Here is a 16,046-nt window from a genome sequence, read left to right as displayed (position 1 = left end):
CATCCATACACATCATCCCATACCTACGCCCGTCCATCACAGACACACCACCATGAGATCCAGGATGAGAGTGTTGCTGCTGGTTCTGGCAGCAACTGTTTTTGTGTCAAATGCTCAGACGAACAACAGCAGCAATGACAACAAGCAGCAGCAGCAGCAGCAGCAACAACGAAGCATCTGGGACGAGTCCATCAAATTCACCACCAAGACCAAGGATTCCTGTACCATGGTGGTGTCGGGAGCCGGTGACTATACTCGCCTGCGTGTCTCCTGCAAAGGTCCTAGCCAGGGCCAGACCCCAGGACGCTCCTACTACTGCGACTTCCAGGGAAAACCCAACCTCTGCCGCGCCTACAACCTCAACCCTCGCCACTACTTCACCCAGATGATGTGGGAGTTGAGGAAGCTGAGTCACGCCTGCCAGGGACCCAAAGTCTACCGCACACAGATGTGCAAGAAATACCCCGACGAGGCACAGATGACCTTCCTGGCCTCCTGGCCCAAGATCACCACCCCAAAGCCCTCCAAGCCTGTGCAGGAGCCACGCAAACCTGTGGTGCCAGCCCAGACCAAGCCCGTCACTACTCCTAAACCTGTCAAGCCCCAGCCTCAGCAGCCCGTCAAGCCCCAGCCAGGCAAGGGCCCCCAGACCAAGAAAACTACCCCCAAGCCTGGGAAGACCACTACTCGTCCCACAGAGCAGCCTGACTCCAAAGCCTCCCGCATCGCCTCAGAGTACTGCTGGAAGAGCTTTCAAGGCATCTGCACCTACGTCATCAGCTGGTTCCAAAACTGAGATGATACTCAGACACAGGTGAGTGATGGAAAAATGACAGATAGGAAAAGGAAAGTTACAGAAATTACAGGAGAAGAATAGAAAGAAGAAGATTGAAAAAGTTAGAATAAAAAAGGCTGAAAAAGACAAGAATGTTTTTTTTTTGTTTTTTTTTGGTGCATTAATTAAACAGAGAATGAGTTTAAATCCAGAATACAAAATACAATCGACATAGATATTTTTTAGAGACAAACTGTCAGTTAAATCAACTCAAATTTAAAGTTTCTAAGTTTATGGAGGACTAAATCTCTGTGCAGCCAGCCCATTCACAAAATAAACAAACTTTATCCTGAATTAATTTTAAAAATTGTTTTTTTGTTGTTGTTCTTTAAGGTTGGAAACACCAGTGATGGACCCGGTCAGAATTCTCCAGGATCTGTGTGGGAGCCTCTGGAGTCGCCTTTTGGACTGAGCCAAAAACACTCGAACTACACATGTGTACAGTTAGTGGTGAACATGTCATTTTTAAATCTGTAAAACACACAGCAAGGCAAAGGGAAAAATGGCAGGCATGTGATTCTATTTGTATATGATGTAAAATGTTTCAATGACATTTTTTGATAAGAAGAATAAAGTCAGACTGGTGACGTCTCCTCTACTCCTGTGTCGTTCTGTTCCTTCTTCTGAGGTGAAACAAGCAGTGAGTTGTCACACTTACTCATTCAAAGGAGTCCTTGTTTCTTTTCATCGCCGGCTGTAACAACATGTCTGCTGCCTGGCTCAGGAAGTTGTTAACGTAGAGACACAGACTGCAGTAAAGATAATAGGGTTCGGTCCCAGAAGGCGTCTGAGCAGAGCTAAACACTTCTTTGTATGAGCTGATGAATCGAGTCTTAAGAGCTACCGTGTGTAGGAACAGAGGAGGTCTGTGTGGAGGTCGAAGCCAAAGAGTGGCTGCAGCACCGGTGTTGTTAACACACACTCAAACACAAACACACACTTGTGGATGATGAGGGAAGATACAAATCACTTTTACTGGCCTCACAGTCACTTCAGCCACTTCTTTAAATCATTTAATCCCTTAGCAAGCAGTTGATCTGGCATTACAGACCTATAATGTGAGGCCAATTATTGTTAAAATACACAGAACTACATTTAAATTTATGATGGTGATTTGAAATTTTCCAAAGATGCCAACAATGTTAAGGTGTGTATGAAATTGTCTGTATATTTAAGTAAAAGAGTAGTTCATGAAATCAGTTTATGGAGCTGACATTTAAACTCTCTCATACATGGTGCATAAGAAGATGTGAAATCCATGTACATCCAACTATACAATATTCAAATGCAACAATTCATGTCATGAGCTTAAGTAAGCCGTCGTACATTTCTGTGACAGCTCTAGAAAGTCACACACACTGAGCTCGGCATCTCAACAACAAAACAAATAAAGAATAACATTTCTGACAAAGAGACGTCTTTATTGAACTTCCTGTGTATTTTACAGGAGCCTCTGCACACACAAATTGAACTAAACAACAGACACAATGTGTAGGTCCACTATGAACTCAGTTGGGTATTTGCATACCCAGTGAATCTGGGGGGGGGTGGGGGGGGGGGGTGGGGGGGGGGGGTCTAGGGGGTAAAAAAGTTAAGATCCCACCTCCTGAACTTGAAACAGATGCTTAGCAAAGCCTCTAGCCCCAAAGAGTTTTAACTGAGAGCAGAAAGGAAGTGATGAAGTAATTAGGCTGGATAAGAAGGGGGAGCAAATCTGACTAAGGCCTCTCAGGTCAGTCAGCTCTGGCTTATATTGGTAGCCAATGCAAAGACTTCGGGATATATGTGATAAATGTGTATAAATGTGATCAAACTTCTTGCATATGCAGCAGAAAATATAACAAAATCAGAAAAAAAAATACATTAATTATAGGTTCTGTAAACGATCGTCACTGCCACTAGATGTCGCACTAGACCACCAGCATCTCAGACCAAAACAAACGCTTCGTTGGCCACGCCTCCGGCTTGCCTCCGGCGGGCTGGCCGTGGGGACTCTCAAATCAGCAGGTGGCCCGTCAAAACCTCAGTGATGTTTTTAAAGTTTTCCCCGGATCCGTCAGTGGCATTCCTGCGGGCAGTCGTGGCAGATAAGTCCAAGACTGAATTTCTCTCTCAGCCCGACCATAGAGCTAATACTGGTCGGTCTGACATTACCGAGGTGGAGAACCCGAATAGCTGCTCAATGGCTCCAGCTTGACTCGGACCTGGCTTGTCTTCTCCTCTATGTGTAAGTAACTTGGTGTCTACATAAGGTTACATGTCTGTTTTAATTAGCGACCGGCTGCAGTTGGCATGGTAACGTTAGCTAACTTACGTATACGGCAAATGTTGCTAACGTAAGCCGGCTAGCGTTAGCAACATTTGCCGTATACGTAAGTTAGCTAACGTTACCATGCCAACTGCTAGCATAACTGTGGAGACTATCACGGCAATGCTAGCGCGGGCTAACGGTTGTGGCTGGATTGTGTTTTGCTGGCTCTCGTGTACATGGGGATAACTTTATTAAGTTATGTTTCTTGTTGTGTGTTTGGTGGCTGCTTTCACCGGGCTTCTTAACAGTTTGCTGACTGAACATGTGACGGGGGGGCAGTGGAGGGGTTGTGGCCGACGAAGCATTTGTTTTGGTCCGAGATACTGGTGGTCTAGTGCGACATCTAATGGCAGTGAAGATCGTCTGCAGAACTTTGTCATCCACTTTTACTTTGGTAAAAGAAAGAAAACAATATACACAAATTTTACTGTGAGCTCAAAAAGAGTAAGGTATATGTCTTATGCACATTAACCATAACGTGAGGTCCGTCCTTTTTGTCACATGTGATGATGGTGGTGGTAAACAAGGCAAACAGTGGCCTTTGAGCCAAATCTGGTGTGACACAGGCTAAAGTTCTTGTTTACAGAACATTTTTTGCAAATTTACTGTAAATATAAGTGTAAATATCAATTAAGCTAATGTAATTCCCAATTATTATGACCTTTGAACACCTCATCCAGCCTACTCTGTTGTCCAGCAGTAAAACACAAAATATATCTGAATATGAATAATTTTTGTCAAAGAAATATTAAGATACACAGCTGTAATTCTGTTAGCCTTCAATCACTGACAGTTAGAATGAATTACAAAAATTTAAGCTAAAATTAAACGTATTGCAAACAGGCCTATCTAGACATATGTTGTTTCCTGTTGTCATTCACAGGATCAATACACATCTTCATCAGTCAGTAAACTCTAGAAAACACAAGGTGGTGCTGCTCAGCAGAGAAGAAACAGTGACTGTACTGAAAAGCTTCATACTTTTCTTTCTCTCCCTCTCACTCTGTCTCCTCTTAATGTCAGTCATATACGCATACACACACACACACACACACACACACACACACACACACACACACACACATCTTCCCTGCTACTGTAAATCCTCTACTTCTATTTCCGACACAGTGACTCACAGCAATAAACTGCTGTAACTTGTAAGCTTGTTGGACCTGTGCCAACATGAGCCTTATAGGGCTCCTTCCTTGTTATCACAAAGTTTTTGCTCCTACCTGCAGGTGGTTGCATCATTACAGGAGTGAAACGTGATGACAGGGTGGGGTGGATTTATTAACTTACCCTCATAGAAGTAGTTGTGTGTTGTAAGTGATATTCAGGTCAGCTTCATAGCACCAAAACACACTACAAAAAATATGCAATATTAAAAAGATTTAATTTAAAATTGCATGGTTTGGCATTAAGTTTAAGCATTAAGTATGCATCAACAGCTAACACGAGGCTGAAGTCTACATTTTGGTTTGTGTTGTATGGCGTGTTTCCATCTGGACTCCAGTGAAGTACTCTACACCTTATTTTCTGCAGTTTCTTGCAAAAAATAAAATGCTATTTGCATAACCTTACATTCCTTTAGCTCTGTTCATCCAAGCATGCAGCTTCTCTCTCTTTTGTCTGCAAAAACGCTTTGTCTTTATAGCCAAATAATATCTGATTTCTACTAGAGGTAGATGTCCATTTAGCTGTGTAGAAACCCCTGTATGATTCAACCTTTCAAAAAGAGTAGTTAATGAAACAGTCTATGAGTAAATGCATTGACACTTAGAGAGCTTTTTCACAGGAGGCATTTTGACTTGTCATAGCAACAAAAACACAGGTGTAATTAATAACTTTAATAGTTTCCCTGTTGCCTGGAAGCGTCTCGCTAAGTCATGCCAGCAAACCAGGACGAACAACAGCAAAACCTGGAACACCTGAGTGGACTGGAGTCATTAATGTTAACGTTAATGTTTTTAGTCACACCTGTGTTTGACGGGTGAAAAAAAAATCACCTGTTTTATTTAAAGTACCACAACGATAATAAGACACAAGCTGCGAAAACCAGGTGAAAGTACCATATCTCATTTATGTCTGAAGATCAGAAACAGTTGTTTGACATACAGTTTTCAACCTTTGAATCACTGATATTTTTAGTGATTTAAAATTACATGCTGCAGACTTTCAGTGAAAAGCGTACAACAAACGAGTTGTGATGCGATCACCTTACATGTGAACTGTATTTAATTTCTTATATGTTTCTGCTGGATTTGGGTCTGTATATAGCAAAAAACAATATTTTGTCAAGCTTTACCTGTTCTGAAGGAATATATTGAGTTGTTATCCCTAAAGTTTTATAGGCATCTGTGTCATTTTTGTATTGTATTTTTGGTTTCTGGCAGCTTCATACTTACTTAATGACAAAATAAGAAGTCATACTAATACCTGAGTTTATGCTGAAGTAATGACACCATGCACGTGGGGTAATCACAGTTTAAACCATCCTAAACAAAGACAGAAATTAATGCATAGAAAGTCAGCAAATATTAACCAGAACAAACCAATAGAGAGATGTTTGTTGTAGGAAACAACGTCTGCCAACAAACATGAAGACTTTTACTCTCTTCTATTCTGAGTTTAGTACAAGGACCTCACAGAGTTAATGTCAGGAGGAAATCAATGGAGTAAAGAGGACCAGAGAGTTTATAGGGACAGAAGGAGCTGACATGGTAAATGTGTTACTACTGAAAAGATAATAAAGGCATTCAGAACTGAGGTCAATGTCATAATAAAAACACATGACAAAGCATCTGTTTTCCCATCAAAAATAATGTAAATTTTCAACACTAACGTGCACAAGAGATTGCTATAACTGAATGAATGCTTTTTTTTATTTTGACATGTCAAAATAGAGGAAAGGCACAGGTGTAAATGATAAAATCAGTGATGGCTGAACTATTTAGCTGCTTCAGTTTCAGGGTCATGGCTTCCTGGGACACTTAAATAGCCACTGTTAATGTTATCAGTAACACTTATGCTTTTCCTAAAATGACAAGCCCAAAAAAATCTTTAAAGCTGTATCCTTAAAACACTGCATTAAATTATTTCTTCACTACATTTAAAGATTCTACTGACAAAATCAGCAATCTATGTATACAGCAAATCTACATACATGTGTCTCTAACTGCTTTCTGGGCCATAGCTGCCAAAATAATGTCACAAAATGTTCCATTTTTTATTTATTGATTTTGATTGTATAACACTGTCTACCTCAGCAAATGGAGTCTGTTGTAATGGAATTATATAGAGTTGAAACTAATGATTATTTTCATAATCAAATAATCTGCTATATAATATAAGCAACAGATCCTGACATTTAACAATCTACAGCCAAAGAATTTTTAGTATTTTTGCTTGAAAAATGACTGAAACAATTAATCATCATTATAGTTGGAAGTTGAATGAACTTAAATGTTGATTTATTTATCTTGTCCGTATGATGTTTGATGCTCATTTTGAATACAAAACCATACTTCTAAAATGTTGGAAATAAATGGGATTGAAAGGAAAGGTTGCTGATTAGTTGATTAATTGAATATTTGTTGCAGAATAATGTAGATGATAAAACTTAAACCTTCGTCATGTGTTGGTGAAAAACTTGAGATTGAAGGTTTATTCTTTAAAAAGGGCTCAATCGTTGGTGATATAATCAAAAGCTCTGGAACAGACATTAAATGGACCGTTTTAACTCTTTCAATCTGATCATATATGTGTAATATACAAAATCGATATATATGGATCTATTAATGTAGACTAATTGTAGAGACTTGGTGCACTTCGTCAATCATAATCATGTTAAATGTTAACATGGCTTACTGTGTGCTTGTGTGTGGGGGATGTGATGCTGAGTTATAATGTGGTAATTTGTCTTGTTAAAGTTCTTTAGAATAGACCCCCACAGTGTGTGAAGACACGCAAGTCCATCATCAGTTTTAGTTTATAGTCTCTTTGATCTTCAGTTGAGCTGTAGAGGGCGGGAGTTCTCTGTGTGTGTGTGTGTGTGTGTGTGTGTGTGTGTGTGTGTGTGTGTGTGTGTGTGTGTGTGTGTATGTGTGTGTATGTGTGTGTATATGTGTGTATATGTGTGTGTGTGTGTGTGTGTGTATATGTGTGTGTGTGTGTGTGTGTGGTGTGTGTGTGTGTGTGTGTGTGTGTGTGTGTGTGTGTGTGTGTGTGTATGTGTGTGTATGTGTGTGTATATGTGTGTATATGTGTGTGTGTGTGTGTGTGTGTATATGTGTGTGTGTGTGTGTGTGTGTGTGTGTGTGTGTGTGTGTGTGTGTGTGTGTGTGTGTGTGTGTGCGCGCACTTTGGGAGGGGAATGGTGGGCGTGCCGCAGCATCTAGGCTTATGTATGAAAGCCATGTGCGGGACGACAGACAGCCACAAAAAGAAGCTTTAGGCACGACAACACTTGTCATTGTCGGTAAGTGAAGTTAGACTCATTATATGTGACTTTCTTCTTTGTGTGAAGTGTTTGTATAGCTAGTGTACTGTGGTATGGCCTACTTACTTTTTAACAACAGACTCTGGATTTATAGCAGTTTTAATTGCAGCCTGTAAGTTTATATGCGTAATACAGTGTCCAGGTTTGGATAAAAACTCTTTGCCCGCTAGAAAAATTCTTTAATACTTAACATTATTAATAATAATGAATAAAATAACAGATTGACAATATGAACAGCTTTTATTTTTCTGGATGCCGTTTTTAATTTTTGTGAGCACCCAACAACTAATTTTAATCAGTTTTGACGTCCTGTGTCCTTTCAGTGAATAATTTGTCTTCTAAAAGACAACATGTTGCTGCTGAGAACTTTCGCTCCCTGGCTGCTGTTGGCCTTCCTCGGGCAGCAGGTCTCTCTGTCCTCCGGTGCGCGCAACAAGACGCGTGGAGCGGACAAGACGGTGGTCCCAACCACTGGCAGAGCGCAGAGGAGCGGGAACAGGGGTGCGGCGACCGGGCGGGGGAAATTCTCCCTCAAGGACGAGATGCAGTGCACGTGGGGAGCGAGAGACATGGGGGACGCGGTGAGACTGTCGGTCAAATGTGAGGACCCGAAGGCGCGCGTCCAAGGCGGGATCACCGATATGAAGTGTGAGTACACCGCTAAACCTCAGAGCTGCCGGGGCTACGGGTCCGACCCCAAGGGCTTCTGGAAACAAGTGGCCCGCGCGATCAAAAGGCTGCAAGGCAAAGTATGTAAGGATGAACGCGCGCTGGTGAAGGCTGGCATGTGTAAGCGCGCGCCCCGGGAAGCGCACTTCAAGCTGGACATCACCAGCTCCGTGATCTCCGCTCAGTCAGGAGACCCGGAGACACCCCCGCCGCTGACGACCCGCTCCACCTCCGCCGGGCCGACAGCCTGCACAAGGCGCGCGGACCACCGGAAAACGGCAGAAGAGTATTGCAACAGCTCGTGGGCCAGTGTGTGCTCTTTCTTTTTCTCCATGCTGCAGGGTGAAGACTGTTAGCTTCAGATCCCACGAGGGGAAGTGGACTTGATCAGACTGAATGCAGGATTTATATTAGGCATGTGTCAACAAATGTTTAATTTTGAATCAGTAATATTCTCTCAACTCCACGCTTTTCAGTTACCACATACACCAATATTTCAGGTTTTACATTAGTCCCGCAGGTGTGCTTATTTATCAGGTGTTTATTTTTATATACAGTCATGTTTATGAATCTGAAGTGAGGATTTTATTTCCATTAAATGCAGTAATTTATCACCAGTTGTGGGAAGTAGCTAAATTCAGTTGCTCGGGTAGAACATTTTTTGAGGTATTTACAGGTGTACTTTACTCCAGTATTTCATATGCTACTTTAAACATCTACTCATCTCCATTTCAGAGGTAAATATTGTACAATTTCCTCCACTACAAGTATCTGTCAGCTGTAGTTGTTCATATAGATGTAGTTTCTTTTCAGATTAAAATGTTCATCCTAATTTATATGTAATGAGATTATAAAATATGATGCGTTTTACATATTAAACTACCCAACTGTATGTAAAGCAGACGAAATTAGCTTTACACATTAAAATTCTCCTCACACATCAATGCAATAGTAATAATAATGCAGTAATTTAATACAGTATATAATATAACACTCCTGAAGTGACCATTCCACATAATGAGTACTTCTAGTTTTGATACTTGAATATTCTGTATTTTTACTTCAGTAAATTTTCTTTTTGACATTTATTTAAAAATGTCAAGAAATGTATTACACACATACACAAACAGAGAGACGGAACACAGTGGAGATTTTTTATAATATTGACTTGGACTAAAGTGATTAACTTTGAACTGAATCAACTAGTTTCTGCCACTGAGTGTGTTCTGTGCTCTGAAGCCATACAGCCAGTGCCCATGTCACCACTTTCCTAACAGGATCTAACACAGATACAAACACTGAAAGTAGCTGCCTGCAATCAGGAGATTGTTTACAACGTCAGAAAAAAAATGAGTTTTGAATTGGATTTGACATAATGTCTGGTTTGTAGACATGTAAAGTTAAGTCAAGTTTTCCCTGTAATAGAAAATTTTATGTGTTGTTTTATTCAAGTAAAGAACCTGAGTACTTCTTCCACCACTGTTTATCACATAGAACTGAAGATTTACGATTATAGTAGAGTGGTACGTTCTTCTACCTCTGGTCAACTTTATCATTCAGCCACTAGTTTCACAAAAACACCACTGTATTTATGCACCACAAATAAATATTTTCTATTTATACAATGTGCTCTGTTGCCTTTAACAATATGAATTGTAACTTTTAATGGAATGGGGAGAGGCAGTGGTTGTATGAACACCCCTATAAGATAAATGTACATCTGGATTGTAAATGTGAAAAAATATTCTGAAAATACCCATTTTATCACATTTTTCTCTTATTGAGTTCTAAAGAAATATATTTTCTAAAAACAAATTGTTTCCAACCAATACAAACCAACTTGTTTTAAGAAAGTTTCTATGAGCGAGTGTCATTTTTCTTCATTTCAGTGCAAAAATCGACCTTATCATGTCTCATCTTAAGACACTAACAATCAGTTTGCAAACAAAAATGCACATCTGTCTTGTCCAGGTGCTGAGCCCAGAAAGCCAATTGTGATTTCTGCATCCTGAGGACTCACAATGTACAACACATCTTTAAAACTACTTTTGCGTCACATTAGAAAAGGTACAAAGTTTTGTCAGAAAGTCTGTGCTTTTTCTAATGTATTGAAATAGGAATTCTAACGGGAGTGGTGTCAAGATGGTGACAACAATTTATTTTTATGAATAATTCTTAAAGGATAGGTTCACAGTTTTTCAACACTCTCTTAAAACAATAATCAGGTGCTCATATGAATGATTGAACAGGTTTTGCTTGTAATCATTCCTCCATTAGTGTCTTCAAAAGTATCTGAAGATATTATGAGGTATTCAGCAGTCATGAGAGTTAGACAGAAAACAAGACTTTTAGGAGGTAATAATAAACCAAATCTGTTTGATTAAATGGAAAACAACTTCACTGTCATCTCAGACTTTATGTCATGAATGCTCTTTCTGGCAGATTAAATCATTTGTGAATTACACTCCTTTTTGCTGACATGCCCTCAGGTTAAAGTTCCACATACTCATGATGAAAGACTCTATTTTTTCATACACAAAAGTGGAGCGATTGTACGCAGCGTCCAAATACAGGGCTTGTTCCTCCATTGTCCTGCAGCGATCTCTAATTACTTGCTCAGTGACAGCAGCCAACTGCCCTTTCCACATAGCCAGATTGGAAGTAAAGACTGCTACCATCCAGCTGCATGTGTGAGCAGTGTGTGTGTGTAATCCCTGAACAAGTGCAAACCCCAGATGTGGATTTTTATGTTTTTCCTGTCTGCTCTTGACCTTTCGTCACCTCTGACCTGCTGCTCTTTGTCCCCTCAGACACACACTTAAAAAGCCGGCTTGAGAGTAATTTCCATCTTTAAACGGACGTCCACTCTCTTTGATGGCACAAAAGGGATTTTTGTAGACGTATTGTTTTATTGACTCCTCCAGAGCTCAAGGACACATTCCATCAACGCCACACAGTCAGGGAGGAAGTAGTTAGAGGTTAAAGGTCAAGGGTGAAAAAGAAAATGAGGATACCATCCAAAGGTCTGCGCTGTAAGCATCAACCACCTCTTCTTCACCTCTATGAGTCATCGTGTGAGTTTATTTCTTTTGTCTTTTGGCTCCAGCAGGCTTTGATCAAAACAAGCTCCACCATCAGGATGATGTGGGATAATTGGTTTAGACAGAGAGTCGAGAAACTGCAGAGCTATAAATCAGAGTCTGTCTGGGATTTTAACCCTAACTGCACTTCAAATGATGGAGTTTGTAGTTAATCAACCAGTTAATCAATAATAGGCAAATCATTGTTACTCATTACTAAACATTCACAGGTTCCTGCTCTTCATTTCTAAGGGTTTGGCTCTTGCTTCTCTTTTATATCATTGTACACTGAACATCACTGGCTTCAGACTGATGGTCAACCAAGTTCATCAGTTGTCATGGAAATGTGTAGATGGACTAAATTGACATTGCTTATTCCAAAGTCAAGAGTCAACTTTGAACCTCAACTTTAAAGCCATCATCATAAAGGAGAAATCCTTAAACCTGCAGTAACTCAGGAGCTCTGCAGTGTTCCTGGCGGCATAGTGACATTCATAGTGTCGCACAGTTGTTGTTCAGTGGACAGAGATAGCTGTGTAAAGAAGGAAAAAAATCTTTAGAGAGTGGCTTTGAATGTGGGACTGTTGGTTTGTCAAAGTTACGGAGATTGTCAGACACAGACTCCTGAATCCAACGGTGGAAAGGTACGAGGGGGGGGGGGGGTGCAGATGGAGTATACTGACGTGTGTTCTGTCCCCTCATCTCTTCTAGCAAGTGAAGGCACAAAAGCTCTTTCACATCCCCAAAAAGCATTTCACAGTCCGAATGTTACACCCCATGACTACTAAATTGACTTTGACATGTAAATTGGTGGAATGCCCCTTTAAGCTCACACTGTACAATTTTCAGTGATGTGAAAAGCCTGTAAGTACAACAGACTAGCAGCCCTGTCAAGACAAATACCCTCAAACTGTCAGTAACCCCTGTAATATTTTGAGATGAGGAAATCCCTGAAGGAAAAACCATTATTGTCAATAACCGTTAACTAATCTGAGTCATATTTAGGTATGTGTGCCCTTTTCCTTTTCATAGCTGATATAATAGATGCATGCCTCATCGTGTCTCTGAGGAAGTTGGTGGTGCCGCTTTACAAACACCCGTGGGAGCACCAGCCTTTGACTCTTCTACTCAAAGTATTCAAATAACATCTTTTAAAACCCCTTTGAGCTTTGCAAGTAAAAGCATGATCGCACGAACAGCAGATCCACCAAGTGTTTTCCTGATGAAACAAGCAGGTGCAAACAGGTTTCTCAGCCAAATGCTTTTGTGTGGTTGCAGACACTCCTGAGAATTTAAACTTTTAAGACTTTGATGTCAAAGGAACTAGTCTTTGCTGGATTTGGGACACAATGAGAGAGAACCTTAGCTTTGCTGCACAGTTTGAGATGAGGGAGGCTTTGCTGAATTTGCTACCATTAACAGAGGTGAGAAAAAAGACTCTAAATTATAAGACACATGGATGTTTGGACATCACAGTTGCATGACCCACAAGGACGCACAGTTATCTATCTGTCTATCTGTCTGTCTGTCTGTATGTCTGTCTGTCTGTCTGTCTGTCTGTCAGTCCGTCCGTCCGTCCTTGCTTCCTTCCTTATATACCTGTGAATTGCTCGAGCTGTTTTGTGCTCAAAGACACAAATCTCTAACATTTTATTCCATACTTTGCAGTTATGACTGGATATACAATATAATTGAATTCTGTACATAATATTATATAATTTATGTGTTGCAGAGAACAAAATGTCTTTTTAGTAATGAAATAGGTGTGGAGACTGGCAGTTTGTACAATGTACTATATAGTTTCTGATGTGTGGATTGCATCAAAGCGATTGAGGAGAAACTAATTGAGCAAAGTGATGGTGGCACAGACATGGACTTCACTCTTTTATGGTGCAAAGCTGGAGCAGATCTTGACAGTGTTTGCTGGAGGAGAGTGTCTCCAGCTGTCCAACCATACCAACAGACACATGTTAATGTAAGCTGCCTGCTCCAGCCTTGTTCCAGCCCTGTGGCCTCAGGCTCCTGGTCACCTCAAGTGCATCATATCTTATCTGAGCTGTGTCAGGTGCAGGACATCAGTCTACCTGCTTACAAGTCTAGTTGCATTTATTTTTACTTCATTATTTTTTATCTTGTATTGTTTCTGTGTGAGTCTGTTGCTTTTGACTTTTATTGCAAAGCACTTAGTGACATCTGCCGTAGAGGGTAGTTAGCATTGTAAGAGGTAAAATTCAGTTGTGTTTGACTTCAATGTAATTGAGAAATAGGAGGAGGATGGAGGATATAACCAGCAATGGGAGGATAGTTTAATACAAAAGACTCTGAAATCACTGAGCCTGGAATGCCAGGGCACGCCTTCAGGAATTTGGGTGTTTTGACAGCTTCTGCCACCAGATTACTCTTAAAACTATGGATTTGTGGTCATCACTTGATGTTAGGTCATGAAAGCAGCTGAGAAAATCAGCCTCATGCTCTTTCATAGAAAGCAACACTTAGCAGGGTTGATATAAAACCATCTGAAAGAATTATGTTTTATTCTTCATTATTTTGTATGTTACTATATCAAACTAACGTGCAGGCATTCATAATCGTCTTACATCCAAGTAAGTCTACGTATGTAAACTTTATATCCTGTGTCTTAATGACTTAAGACCATTCAGAAGTAGTTCCTGATATAGTGATGATTTGGCAGAGATGACAATGAAATCACACATTCCCAGGATCCAAGGCAACAGTCACAAAACCAAAAGATATTCAGTTTACTATCTCACACAACAGACATGTCCTCACTTTTGGGAACCTCCAGCTGTAGAAAAGTTTGGCATTTTTGCTTGAAAAATGAATTAAATTCTTAATCAATTATCAAAACAGGTGTTGGTTAATTGTCTGTTGATCAACTAGTAAGTGAATCAAGTAATTGTTTCGGCTCTACATAAGTGTAAATACACCAGCAGCTCCGTGCAGGAGAATAGTATCAGTATCAGCCTTTGGCAGGTTTGAGCCACTTTTCTCTGCTTGCAAGTTCAGACGGTTACAGAAAGTTTTATCATTCACGTGTAACAGAAGCTGTTACTGGAAAACAAACTTCCCATTAGAGTCAACTGGAACTTGAACTTCACAGAGTCTCAGTCAGTGTGATGAAGGAGAGGAGGGGCTGGATGTCAGGAGGGGAGAAAAACATCAGAACACAACTCACCGCTCCATTAAGTACTTCAGATCTGACCTACAAAGCCGACCGAACACATGCCCACCCACAGCCTCCCACACCCAAAACACGCAAAGCAGCGAGGGGGAGGAGTCAAAGGTATTGTTCTTCCTGTGGCTCGAGGTGGCCTGACCCCACACCCTGCTGTTCAGACCTCGTTATTGGCTGCCTGTTTCTGTGGCAACAATCAATGGCAGCCGCTTTCTGCGAAAAGAATAACAGGACCTGAGGTGACCCCTCCTTCAACAGAAAAACACGCAGAACAAAACATTTTCCTTTCAAATCATTTCAGTGGCAACAGTTACTTTATGCCATTTGGCAGGTATTAATTTAAAGTACATGAAGTTCAGGCCAAAAGGTCGCTCTAAACATCCAGCTGTACAGGTTCAGTGAATGCAAAGAGCATAGAAGTGACAATCGTAATCTTTTCATGAGGCCTCTTCAGCAGTAGATAATCTGCAAAGTATGCAGCAGTGAAAACTTCCTGTCTGTGATGTTGGCAGCGGTGATGGTGTGTGTGCCATCTATGACTTTTGAGTATTTAAAGGATCACCCAAATCACCAAAACATTCCATTCGCTACCCTGATTGTAGTGGAGATACACTCCAAATCTGGACAAATCTGGACACTTAATTATGATTTGTGATGGTACAAACTCTCCCATCAAATGTTTATGGCTTTCATGATGCTTTCACAAGTTAAATCTGTGCCATCTATGGTATTATATATATATATATATATATATATATATATATATATATATGTTATTCCAAGCACAGAGCTTAGATATGACACGATCTGTGACAGAGTTTTTGTAAGAAAGTAAATATGTCGTGTTACGTGTTGAGTTATGATCGAAGTGAAACAAAGTTTTACTAAAACATTAAAAAAAAAATTGACTTATGTAAAAGTAGAGAATCTTTAGCAAAATTATAAAAATATATACAATTAAAAGCACTATTGTGTAGAATGACTCCATTCAGATTGTTAAATTATTTATTTGTATTATATGATTAATTATTACTAGTGATACATTTGAGCATCACCATCACCAGAGTGTTTTAATGGTGTAACTGATTGAGTGAGGGCTAATTTGTTCTGCATGAGAGTTTATTCTATAATAATGAACCATTTCTTATGAAATTATCGTGTTTTGTACTGTATGTAAAATCTTAATCTGCAAGGTAAACTGTTAGTACAACCGTCAAATAAATTAAGCGTTGTATAAATTACAATGGATTATTCTGGAATGTAGTGGAGAAGAATTGTAGGAAGCAGGAAAAGGAAATGCTCAAGTACAAGTGTCTCGAAACTGTCTTTAAGTTCAGTACATGACTAAATTAGGTGTTACTCTCTATTAGTAGGTCAAGTGATGGCATAGATACTTTTTTGGTGCCTTAAACTTCAACAGCAGCAGCTCAGCTCCGTTAAAGCTGCTCTAGCTTCCT

General features: G+C 40.1%; 2 protein-coding genes across 2 annotated transcripts; both read left to right on the top strand.

Moving 5' to 3' along the window:
- fgfbp2b (fibroblast growth factor binding protein 2b) lies at positions 1–1,425 on the top strand. The gene is made up of 2 exons (XM_056372366.1): positions 1–814; positions 1,169–1,425. Exon 1 carries the CDS (start codon positions 53–55, stop codon positions 794–796), a length of 744 nt encoding a protein of 247 aa, XP_056228341.1. The 5' UTR covers positions 1–52; the 3' UTR covers positions 797–814; positions 1,169–1,425.
- Positions 1,426–7,553: 6,128 nt separating this feature from the next.
- On the top strand, positions 7,554–10,160 carry fgfbp1b (fibroblast growth factor binding protein 1b). Its single transcript, XM_056372062.1, has 2 exons — positions 7,554–7,623; positions 7,968–10,160. Exon 2 carries the CDS (start codon positions 7,995–7,997, stop codon positions 8,667–8,669), a length of 675 nt encoding a protein of 224 aa, XP_056228037.1. The 5' UTR covers positions 7,554–7,623; positions 7,968–7,994; the 3' UTR covers positions 8,670–10,160.
- The last annotated feature ends 5,886 nt before the right edge of the window (positions 10,161–16,046 follow it).

This window comes from Seriola aureovittata, chromosome 3, assembly GCF_021018895.1.
Source record: "Seriola aureovittata isolate HTS-2021-v1 ecotype China chromosome 3, ASM2101889v1, whole genome shotgun sequence".
In the NCBI taxonomy this organism is placed as follows: Eukaryota; Metazoa; Chordata; class Actinopteri; order Carangiformes; family Carangidae; genus Seriola; species Seriola aureovittata.
The sequence above is the reverse complement of the archived record's forward strand: the minus strand, read 5'-3'. Positions and strand labels throughout refer to the sequence as shown.

Coding starts and splice junctions, on each gene's coding strand:
- fgfbp1b (XM_056372062.1), top strand. CDS start 7,995: ATGTTGCTGCTGAGAACTTTCGCTCCCTGGCTGCTGTTGGCCTTCCTC.
- fgfbp2b (XM_056372366.1), top strand. CDS start 53: ATGAGATCCAGGATGAGAGTGTTGCTGCTGGTTCTGGCAGCAACTGTT.